The 12337-nt window shown below is 45.6% G+C and overlaps 1 protein-coding gene across 5 annotated transcripts in view; it reads left to right on the plus strand.

Moving 5' to 3' along the window:
- The window catches only part of SLC31A1 (solute carrier family 31 member 1), a 30879-nt gene that overhangs the window by 15800 nt on the left and 2742 nt on the right, over positions 1 to 12337 (plus strand). For 3 of the 5 annotated variants that reach the window (XM_081179540.1, XM_081179543.1, XM_081179544.1), the window contains 2 exons: positions 11032 to 11209; positions 12046 to 12118. In XM_081179540.1, the coding sequence (XP_081035666.1) occupies positions 11075 to 11209; positions 12046 to 12118 (208 nt within the window). In that variant the 5' untranslated portion in view covers positions 11032 to 11074. Of the gene's footprint in view, positions 1 to 4328; positions 4478 to 11031; positions 11210 to 12045; positions 12119 to 12337 lie in introns of those variants that run through there. The other 2 variants (XM_081179542.1, XM_081179541.1) reach the window with 2 other exon arrangements.

Genomic DNA, 12337 nt, shown 5'->3' on the forward strand with positions numbered 1-12337 from the left:
ACATTACACAGGCTCCTCTCTGGGAGGAGACTGTCTGAGGAAGGGCTGTAGTTCAGTAGCAGGCATCTTCAGGTAGGGCTCAGAGAGACCTCAGTCCAAAAGTCTGGGGAGCTTCTGCATGTTCTGACTTTGTATAAGAAAGTATCCTATGTTTCTCTGAAATGTTGAGCACACTCTTTGGTGCTGAACATCTTGGTGTGTGGCCTGAAAAGCCTGGCCTCTTTTGGTTTCAAGAAGTCAGATATTGTTCTTTTTTGTCCTCTTTCTTCCTGCCTGGTTTGTGCTTATTCTTTCCAAATGGGAAGAGTGAATGCAGCATCCTACCCTCAATGATCCCCTGGGCTAGGAAGGAAAGATTGCTGCAGTGCTCGCTTATTGTTTGGAGAGTAGAGTATGTGGTGCTGCACTATAATGTCTGAATCCGCTACCTCTTCCAATGTGAGCAGATGAGGAGGAGGAGCTTCTGCTGTGTCTTAGATTGGTTGTGTCTTAGATCGGAAGAAAACACAACAGTATTTTTTGCTGTCTGGGGAACACTTTGCTGTAGGATGTACTAATTCTCATCCACCTGGGAGAGGAAGAGGAATTATTTGCTGACAATGAGCTAATTGCAGCTATGAAGCAAAATATACAGACCAGTTGCCTTTGAGGTTTGGAAGAAATTAGGGGTTAATATTGGGACTGAGGCCACTTCAGTCTTTGTTGTCTTTTTAAGGCTGTGTGCCACATTGCCAGGATAGCATTATATGGAGAATAAAAAGAGGATTTGGGGATAGGTTGTTGTCTCCAGTCACTACTTGTGATCTTCTTTGGAATACCTGTTTGGATACTGTTAGATGAGGAGGTCTGAACTAGGTGGACCTTGATCTGATCTCAAGGGGAAACTCCAGTTTTCTAGAGCAGAGGTGCAAGAACCTCTGGTTCTCCACATATTGGACCATAACTCCCATGATCATCCCATATTGTTGGACCACAGGTCCCTCATCTCAGTTATAGAAGGATTAAGTGAGAAAAACACTTGTGTGGGAGACTATCTCCAGAATTGAATCTGAGCTGCATCACACATTAGAGAAGCTATAAGCCACCTCTGAACTCTCATGAGCTTCTGTGTTCTGACCCCTGACCTCAGGCTCCCAGGAGTAGAGGCAGTGCTCTCCAAATACTTGAATCTGCGCTAAAAATAGCAAAATTGTGAAGTGTGGGATTGGAGTGTGGGAGAAACATTAAACAAAACAAACACAACTGGGCAAAATCTTTATCAACTTCATGATTATAAACATGCAGAAACATGAACCTAATAGTATTAACTTCTTTTTAAAGCTTAAAGATAACCTCATTGGCAGGATAAGTTGTAAAACCTGTACCTCTGGTGAATGTAGACCTCTAGATTGTCTCAATGCAGTTGGGTGTGACTTGCCTGTCAAGTATGTTGTTGCTGTGATAATTGGCCCATCATAAATACTTTCTGGGCTGGCAGCTGATTTCAAGCTTTTAGAATAGCCAATAGCAGGGTGGCAAGCTTCAATTTCCTGCCCATGGAACTTGGTCTCTAGCTGCATAAATGTGCATGCACACATACAAAAGGCCATATAGAAGTAGTGTGCCGCTATAAGAAATGACTCACAAGGTCATGCCTCTGTACTGTCCTATTAGTCCACATCTAATACACAGGACTAGGGCTGAGCTGAAATGGAAAAGCATATTTCATGGGAAACAATCACCCCTTGTGAATGCTACCATATTTTTCCGTCTATAGGACACCCCTGTATATAAGACCCCCCTATTTTAGGGGACTCAATTTTAGGGAAATGAGGGGAGATGGCCCAAAGTTGTTGAGCCTCTCCCCCCACGCAGCTGGGGGCAGGAAACATTTCCTAGTTTCCCATGTGCAGCAGCATGGGGGGGGGAATTTGCACTCCCATCAGCCATTGCGCTCCAGTGCTGCTGCTTGTGGGAAACAATCCAGGGAGCACCCACCGCATGCAGCGGCAGCGGGGGAAGTTGCACTCCCTCCAACGAGCTGGCTGGTGGTACGCAGCTTCTCCCACCCCCATGTAGCTGCAGGCAGGAAACACCCCCCAGGTCGCTCCCTTCTTGCTGTGGCATCGGGGGAAGCTGCGCTCCCACCAACAAGCTGGCTGGCGGCACGCCACTTCTCCCCCCCCCCCCAATCCACTATCCATGTATTGGATAACCCCAGTTTTTTGACGTGATTTTTGAGTCAAAAAACCTCGTCCAATACACGGAAAAATACAGTACTGTATATACTCAGATTCACAAATGCAGCAATAAGTATTTGAGGTGGGGGCACTGGAATATAGGGCAAAATTTTCCTCCATTTGGTTTGAGGGTGGGAAGCATTGGCCTCACTTTGATTTGGTTTAATGATGCTATTGCAGAACCAAATCTGTTGCCATGATGTTGTTGTCATATTGGTTATATGATCATTGATTGCCTGGATGACATAGCCAGTGAGATAATTTTTCCCCAACCAAAAAGTGCCAAGGCGGCAGTGAAAAGAGGAAGTGAAATAATGTGAAAAAAGGGTTTAGAGAGGTCTCTTGGAGAATATCTTGGTGAGATGTCTCCCCTCTCCCCATATTCCATGACACTTGAGCATCCTGAAATTCTGCACCAAATATATCCCCCAAGAAAAAATTGGCTCAAGCCCAGACCTGCATTTCCCTTCCAAACCTCTCCCTATTCTGACCTTTCATGTACCCTGCCACTAACCGTATCTCCCCAGCCTAGCTTGATTATAGTTTTCAGTCAGGATAGGACGGAAGGTGAGACAAGATTCAGTTTCCCCTTAGCCGTGAACTCCTTTGAGGGAGCAAAGCAGACCCTCCCATTCTCCCATTTTACCCATGAACATTGCAGTCCTATGAATATGAGATGATGGAGCAGCATCTCTCCATATGTGTTCTCCTAGTAATACAGCCTGCCACCACCCTGGGCAATGGACATGGTGTTGTACATAGTTTGTCATAAGCCACCAATACATACCGTATTTTTCGCCCTATAGGACGCACTTTTCCCCCTCCAAAAATGAAGGGGAAATCTGGGTGCGTCCTATGGGGCGAATGCAGGCTTTTGCTGAAGCTTGGAGAGCGAGAGGGGTCGGTGCGCACCGACCCCTCTCGCTCTCCAGGCTTCAGGAACACATCCGCAGCCTAGGCAGTCCTGCGGGAGGTCCCACAGGGATGTCTATGCTGCGGATAGCAGCCTGCCGCCCAGCGCGAGGGGCACCCTGAAGCAGAGCGCCCCCCGCGGCCGGCAGACATCCGCAGCGTGGAGAGCCTTGCAGGAGTTCCCCGCAAAGCTCCCCACGCTGCGGATAGCAGCCTGCTGCCCAGCGCGAGGGGCACCCTGAAGCAGAGCGCCCCCCGCGCCAGGCAGACATCTGCAGCGTGGGGAGCCTTGCAGGAGTTCCCCGCAAAGCTCCCCACGCTGTGGATAGCAGCCTGCTGCCCGGCGCGAGGGGCGGCCTGAAGCAGAGCGCCCCCCACGCCAGGCAGCCATCCGCAGCGTGGGGAGCCTTGCAGGAGTTCCCGGCAAGGCTCCCCACACCGCGGATAGCAGCCTGCCGCCCCACAGGGGGGGCGCCCTGATGCAGAGCGCCCCTCGCGCGGGGCAGACATCGGCCAGCCCCACAAGCTCGGGGGACAGCAGGGAGGCGCAGCGCCGCCATCCCACTGTTCCTCGACCTGGTTCTGTTTCCCCGACCTGCTTTTGGGGGGGAAATAAAGGGAATTTCCCCCCCCCTTTATTTCCCCCCCAAAAAACTAGGTGCGTCCTATGGGACGGAGCGTCCTATGGGGCGAAAAATACAGTATTTTATTATTCAGTGAGAGACCCAGTAAATCATAAGCCATAAACCAGCCTGTGTGTCAAATGAGCCTGGTTTGCAACCCAAATTTGAAAAATAATGCAACTCAGGGAGGGGGCAGGGAAGAGCAGCATAAGCACAGAGAGCAAAGGTTTACAACCAAACAGAGGCAGTGATAAGGGAAAGGAAGGAGCGAGATAATGAGGTTGTTTGTTTGTTTGTTTGTTTGTTTTTAAAAGGAGAAGAGGAGGAGACTGAACATATGAGTTGTGTGTGTCTGGATGTAAAATTGCAACAGCTCTTTGCTCGCCATTTCTCTGAATATTTGTGGAAGTGTGGGCAAACACTTGGATCGAATCCTGTTGTGGCTCTTTCCATAAATATTATTCCCCTCAACAACTCCTTTTTGCAAACTGCTGAGGTTCAGGACTTGAAATGTGGTAGTATTTACTTTGGAGAGGAAGTGGTTAATATTTGCAAAAGGATGTCAGGAAATTGAATAAACTGGGAGCAGCATTCTGGTCTCATGATGTTGAGATTAAGAGTATCCATTGCAATTGGCAAGAGAGTGTGTGAATAAACAGCTCTGGGGTCCCTCATCTCCCTTTAGCGGGCAAAAGGTTAGTCTGAAAAGAGCTTGGCTCAGAGGTAAGAATCCCTAACACTGTGTTTACCTGCCAGCTTCTGCCTCACCTGTATGTATTGGCTGTTATTTCTAACTCTTCATGTGTAACAGGGAATCTTTCCCGGTTAACAAGGAGACAGACCTAATTAGATGCTCCCCAGCATTTGTTTGAAGTTTATATCATTTGTCGTGGGAGATAGAAAGGGAATAATTTACATATGTATGTCTGAGCTGTGGACTATCTGCTGTCTGCTTATGGGATGGATCAGAAATAGTGGCTGTACCTCACTACAATCTGGCGAGCATTCCTAACTAGCATTGTCTGCTCCTATGGAATTGCTGCAAGATGGGAACATCCCAGTGTGGCAAACCATTTGTTATCTGCCTCATTGGACGGCTGCTTTTTTCCCAAACCTGGGATCTGGTGGGGAGGAAAAAGGTTATGTGTGTGTTGAACAACCTGGTCACAATGGAAACCCAAGAAGTGTGATGTTTAACTCTTGTTCTTCTGGGAAGACCTGAGGGCAGTGTTTAAAGGGCAGAGGGATATGTGTGTGTTGAATTAAAAAAATATATTGTATTCTGCATTTGTAAGTGCTCTGCATCTGTAAGTGTTGGGTGAGAGGGAAAGTCGTTTTGATTTGTGCTTCCTTGAACATGTACATGTTGGAGGAGGGAAGCTTCCTGGTGCTATAATCTCCTTAGCAGTGTAGTGTTTTGATTTAAGAGATTTTGCTGTTAACCATTGGATTAACCATTGCAGTAAAGCTTGTTAGCCACTCAGTTATTATTTTTTTATCTTAAGGGTTTTGGTTCAAATCTATTTTTACAGCTGCACATTGTCGGCTGAAATCCAAAGCCCTACTTAGACTCACCCAAGTGTTTCCTTAGACCCAGTAGGACTTTTCCCCTTTGAACAGCTGATGGGCTTTGTTGCAAAACAGGTTTTCTAACTCCCCTGCAGTTTTGCTATTGAAGTGGGAGGGGGGGTGCTTTAGGTGGTTTACATGTCCTGTATAAAATAAGCAAAATTTATTTAATTAAAAAAAAACTTGTTCTGATTCTGCTGGTCCTGAGGAAGGAGTGAGATCTGAGCAGGACACTTTGTCCACTGGATATTTGATTGGTTTTGGCCTGGTGCCAACATTGTCAGCTTTGGGGCACTGAGCCTGTTTGCTCAAGTTTTTGGTTTTAATTTAGATCACACTTAGATCAATTTATAATCTGGGTGTTCATCTTCTAGTGGGTTGGGGTAGGATTTGTTGTTTTTATTTTTGTTGGATGGACACCTATAAGCATTTTTTTTTACTGTATTCTTATTCTATGTTTATAAGGTTGTATCCAATGTTTGGCCTATTGGAAAAAAGCAAATACATTTAATTCTTCTGAGGTTCTAGGTCCTTTGTTACACGAGGGCACTGTTTGTCCAGCAATCTAGCCAGCACTTGCTTGTATCCTCTCTAAGTTAATTCTGCCCCCTACAAGCTGAGCCATTTTGTTTTTTCTCTCCCAACTTGTTGAGGCAAGATATTTGCTATTCTTTCTTTCTTTCTTTCTTTCTTTCTTTCTTTCTTTCTTTCTTTCTTTTTGTCTCTCTCTCTCTCTCTCTCTCTCTGCCTCCTCTACTGGTCCTGTAAACCGTTCCTGCCAAGATAAACCTGCTTTTGCATTAATAAAACCTTTGAACTCCAGACATTGTGATTATTTCAATCCAATTCACTCGAGCTACAAGCTCTCCAAGATCTGCTAAGAGTTGTTGTTGGTATCTGTCTGTCTCGAGAGACAACTGAGTTCATCTCTGGGGGTAAAGTCAAACCGCTGTGTTAGCAGCACCAAAGTGACCTCTCCACTGTGTAAGCCCGGGCAGTGTATATGGAGATCCTGGGCTGCCCATACAATAAGAATCACCTCTCAGCCTCACTGTTGTTGTCCAAAGGAACGCAAAGTAATACATTTGGCACCACCTTGGCTGCAGGAGTTACCAGAAGGAGGTGTGCAGGGCACCATCCAGAGTAGACCAATTGAAATTAATGGAGATGCCTAATTTAGGTTTCTTAATCTCAGCGGGTCTATCCAACTAAATCAAGTGCAACCCATTGTTTTAAATGATTTATGAGCTGTTGGATATTTTTATATTTTTGTAAGTTGCTTCTGAGACAATTTTTGTAGAAAGTACCAGTAATGAATAAATGCAATTAATAATAATATTTACCCCACACTTCCCCCCTTTGTTTGTGTGCACATGCAAAAATCATCCTACAAAATGGAAGGGGGGGAAAGATATTAAGGCTGCAATCTTGTGCCTCCTAGGGCTTACTTGCCTGGGATTTGTGTTGTAAAAGCATAAATAATCTTCATAAAATAGGAATACTTTTAAGACTCAGGCAGGTAAAACTGAATCTAAAAAAGAAGTTAAAAGTCATGTAGTGACAGCCAAAGCACCATTGAAACAAAGTTTTCAATAAATGAAAGAAAAGGCTCTGTCATGGGTACCTTTGTTGCTGATTTTCCCAAATGGGACAAGGAGCAGAACCTCCAATTTGGTTCTTTCGGGTTTTTTTACAAAAAAAGTTCAGTGGGACATGTTAAACATAACTAAATTGGCTGCAAAATACCACTTATATGTTGACAAAGTTCAGAGAGAATAAACCTGAACCAGTGGGTTCAAATTGAAAGAAAAATTATTCAGACTGGGGATGGGAAACCTCTGGCACTCTGAGTAGTGTTGGTCTCCAGTTCCCACCAGCCCCTGCCAGCCCAGACAGTAACCAGGGATGATGAGCATTGTAGTCCAATAACAGCTGTAGACTAGTTTCCCATCTCTGACGTAAACATTAGGAAAAACCCTGATGTTACAATCTGTTGGTCAGTGAGACAGACTGTAAGCGGAGGTTTGATGGACATCTATCAGACTCCCTGTATGTAGTACTACATTTACGAAGTGTTAGACTAAAGATTCCTTTAAGCTCAATGGCTCTATGAGATCCTTTGCATGTAAAGCGTGTGCTCTGCACCAGGCTACAGCCCTTCAAGGACCAGTTTCTATATTTAAAGTTGCAAACTTTGAGTTATACACAGCCCTTTAATATGCATGTGAGTACATGGTGTGCGCTTGTAGCGGGGGAGGTTGCCTAGCACTGGAACACATTCAGCTCTTGATCTTCATGCTTTTTCATCATTTATGCTAATGTGCAGAGCAGACACAGTGCCGAGAGGTGGAGCCCCTCCCTGCCCTGAGATTCAGCTGCCAGGATTCACTTGGGTTGCCCAGGCTGCTTGGGAGCCCTGCCTGCGGCAGACAATAAGGTGCTTTCAGGCTGAGCCACTGGCTTCCTGTCAAGAACCGCACACTTTGCTTTGGGGCCTGTAGCTCTGGTATTGCACTTGACTGGCTATGTTGTGCAGGGATCTCCTTTTGCAGTGGCTGGAAAATCTCTGAGCATTTGGTATTGCTGTGTAAGGTGTGGGCCTTGGCATGTTTGTGGGGTAGGAAAGAGGCTGTCCCCACACATCATCTTAAGTTACTGACTATTATTATTGTATATTCTTATTTGATACCCACCTTTTTGCCTGACGTTACACAAGGCAACTTACAAATAAATAACAAGAAGGGTTAAAAACATAGAAAAGACCGTAATTAAAAACAACTAAACAATAAAATAAAAAATGTATACATATATAAAATCTATTAAAACCATATCAATATTTGCAATAAAAACAGCACAGCACCAGACCTTTCATTAAAAGCAGTCAATTCCCCCAAGGCTGCTGGAACAAGAAGTTCATCACCTGCTGGCAGAAGGACAACAAGGAGAGAGCCAGTCCAGCTTCTCTAGGGAGGGAGTTCCAAAGTCTGGGAGCAGACACCGAGGATGCCGTTTCCCACGTTTGTACCAAGCGTGCCTGTGAGGGTTGTGGGACCGAGGGCCTCACTACTACTTCTGCTGCCATCACCAGATCGAAAGTCATTCAGAGCTGGGTTGGATCCTGTAACATTCCAACCTTTTACCATAGCTTCCGCCCTTGTTTTTGCCCTACTTGGGAGACTGTTTGGTTTGCCCCATGCATAGGGATTCTGTGGCCCTCCTGAAGTTATTGGACTCCCCATCAGCTTAATAGACAGGAATGGTAAGAGCTGTAGTCCAACAGCATCTAGAGGACCACAAGTAAATATTTATTTATTAATCTGTGGATTAACGTTGCAAGGTGATTTGTGGACACAGTCTTAAAACCGGTTTAAATAATTTTAAAAGCAGTAGAACAACTGTGCATAGGTTTAAAATCAACACAGGATGAACACCTAGGCAGAGACCTTTTCCTCTTGTTGAAGCAGAGATGAAAACAAACAGTCTTCAATTGTTTCTGGAAAGTACAGGTGGCAGGTGCCTGACATATTATTATTATTATTATTTATTCAACTTATACACCGTCCTATACTCGGAGGTATCAGAGCAGTTCACAACATATCTCAAGAGGAAAACTCAGGAAGATAGTGGGATGCCCACTATCTGGTTCCCCACTCCTGGTTTACACATATGAAATCGCTGGCACCACCAATCCATTTCTTCCTTCATAACTTTCCTTGGAGTCAATCTTTTGCTTTATTCCCTGAAAGTCCTCATCCCCAATTGAAACAAAGCCTACATGTGGTAGAGTTTGATAATATTCATTCCTTGTTATTCTTGACTCTTCCTTCTCTCTCTGTTGAAATTTAGGCTGTGAGCTCCTTTGAGCAAGGACATGGGTCTCTTCCTGCCCCACTCCCCAAATATGTTACTCCTTGGACGTGCCATGGCATTATAAACCATAAATCCCCCTTATCTAGCTGAGTTTTCTTGACTCTGAGAAAAGGGGGGAGGCAGGAGTTTGTGTCCAGTGTTCATCATTACTAGCTTTCTTACAGTACCTGTAAAGTACCTTCTTTACAGTATCAATCTACTATATGGTTTGGATCATTATATGGTAAATGTTTAAACATCTGCTTGCTTGGATTTCTTACCACTTTTCTTCCTGTGGAAACAGCTACACCTTGAATGTTGGGCAGCCACATTTTCTCTTTCTTTCCCGGGAGACTATTTGATTATCCATGGCAATGAGATTAAAAAGATTTCAATCCAGCCTTCTGTGCACTTAACCATCTCCCGTCTCATTCAATTATGAAGAGATGGGGGAGGCTGTTGCCTGGCAATGGGGACTAGATGACTGGGGGCAGCTGATGTCCTTTTCTGCTACTGGACAACACCTTCACCTAATGTGACTGTAGAGATCTGTTCCCCATAAAAATGTCCAGTTGCCAATTAGAGGGGAAAGTTTCCATGCATTTGACTTTTGAGTTGATGTAATTTAAAATAGGCCTGTAGCACAATTAAACCCTGTGGCAACAAAGTTATCTTTGTAGATGTTTGTGGATAACTCCTGCAGTTCCCAAGCAGATATTTGATAAAAAGCATGTCCACTTTTGCTTATTCCTGCTTCCCTGTTGCGTCATAGAATTGTGGGTCTGGCTACAAGGTGACCAGGTTCCCTTTGGTCCTCTGTGTGTCTATGCAGTGTAGGATGATGCTCATTGGGCCTGGTTGGCCAATGTTATGAAGAACATCAGTAGGTGGAGCCTGAATCAGTGACAGACAGAGTGAATTTTAGTTCAGCGTTCTCCCACCTGCTGAGTTCTACAAGGGCAACACTGAGACTAAGAGGAGGAGTCTGGGCTGGATGTAAGTAATGAGGCAGGCTGGGGCTGGCAGAGGGTAGACTGAGTTTGGTGGGGCAGTCCCCTGTTTGCTCTACTATGTCTATGGCAGCCTTGGAAATTATTATGGAATAGTTCCTGGCCTGCTACATGCTTTTATGTACCCTCCGGCACCCCTTCCTTCTCCAGTTCTTAAATGCCAATTCCTTCTGCTGAGCTGCTAAGGGACTCTTCCATGGGCTTGTTGCCCTTCACAGCTGGGAGAGCTGAATGGGATAGCCTTGTACTGCTCTGTGCATTATAGTATTGGTCAGGGGTCAGCAACCTAAGGCCCATGGGGGTCGTTAAACCGACCCACGAGCCGCCCCTGAACCGAGCCACTACTGGTTCATGGCCTGATCTAAAGTAGGCTGTAGCAGCATCACCATATTGGGGGGGGGGGGAGAGAAAAAGAACTGGGTCCCCAATTGTATGCTTGAGTTAAAGTTGGGTCCCAGGTCTGTAAAGGTTGAAGACTACTGCTGCAGTTGACTTTGGGCCACTCACCGGCTTTCAGCCTAACCTCAGAGCGGTTGTGAGATACAATGGAGCAGAGGGGGGAAATGATGGAATATAAATAAAAAGCACTTTTAATGAATGCACTTCTCTATATACATGTTAGCTGTTCTCACATTGCGCAATCTTCCAGAACTGATTTCCATATCCTTATAAGGTCTTGAAACTTGGTTTTCTAAAAAAACCCAAAAGAGTAATGAACATTCCAGTGCTTGTGTAGAATATCCATAGGCTTGGTCTAAGGGCCAAGTTTCTTAAGATTAGCTACAGGCATGCCTCTTCCTCTAGAGGTACTTTCTTCTTAATTTCTTCTATTTTGTGTGTGTCTTCCAGGCTTCTACAGCATCCACTGCCCTCTAGTTCCTTGGGGGTCAAAATGTCCAACCATCACATGGCGCACATGGGCCATGATATGAATAGCTCAACAACGCCCACCCCAGATCCTCACGCACACCATCATGCCATGACAACATCGGGGCATATACACGATGGAGGGATGATGATGATGATGGTGAGTAGAGCTCAAGCGATACCTCTGGTGCAGAAGCTGTGTGACAAATTTGGTCTGCCAGGCCTCCACATTGGATGTCAGGTGTAGGGTAGGCAGAGGTGTGCACCTGAACCTTGTGCACCTGAACCTTGCAGAAATAGGACGACTCCTGCTTTCTGAATGGTAGGGTATATCAGCAACGTCACCAGATCTACTAAAAATCTGTCCAGATCCAGAAAGACAGAGAGAAGCAACAGCACGCACATCCCACTTGGACTCTTCAGCTCTGTGGGTGCCGACTGCCAGTCACATGGCCTGTTTGTGGCCCCACCAAACTTTAAGCAAGGTGCTGATCAACACCAACAGCAAGCCCTGTAGCATCCTGATCGGTGACTTTTTGGTGAAGGTGATCCCTGCCTGAAGCAGGGTTTGCAGATTGGCGCTTGCAGCAAGCCACACAAAAGTCAGCTTTGAAATTGGGTCACCTGACAACAGGGTGATGTTGAACGATTGACAGGTAATTTCAGAGGGTCTTCAAACCTTAGTGGAACTGCAAGTGTTTCTGAGATGAGCCTCCTTCCATCTCGGGAATTCAGCAGCTGCCTGCAAATGGTGACTGGAGAGTGCAAATGTTGGCCACTCTCTTTTCTCACATGTACACATTCACCACCCTTGGATCATGCTGGTAAAGAGAGAGGCAGTGGGGTGGGGCTGGGTGAGTAGGGTGCCACTCCAATTAATTTGCAGTCTCTGTGGTTCTAGTCCCATGCAATCTATTTGAAACTGTGATGCCCAAAGACCCTGCCACTCACAAAGCTGCATTGTGGCATTAAATGGACTCCTTGTTTCTTGTGCAGGATATGACCTTCCACTTTAGTTATAACAATGTGCCTTTGCTGTTTTCCGGGCTTGTCATCAACACTGCTGGAGGTGAGTGAGTGATTTACTAGGTGCCACTGAGATGGTTCAAAGTATCTGTTGCCCAAACCACAGTCTGGTGGAGGAGTGGGGGATGTTGGGCCGAATACAGTACAGCAACAGGCAGGAAAAAACATCAAATAATCTGCCAAGACCCTCAGCACTTTTCAAGTGGTTCTTAGGCAGGGGAGAGGGGGGAGAGAGTTTGGGAACTGTTAGATTTACTGATTT

Source organism: Podarcis bocagei (assembly GCF_964188305.1).
Source record: "Podarcis bocagei genome assembly, chromosome: Z".
Classification (NCBI taxonomy): domain Eukaryota; kingdom Metazoa; phylum Chordata; class Lepidosauria; order Squamata; family Lacertidae; genus Podarcis; species Podarcis bocagei.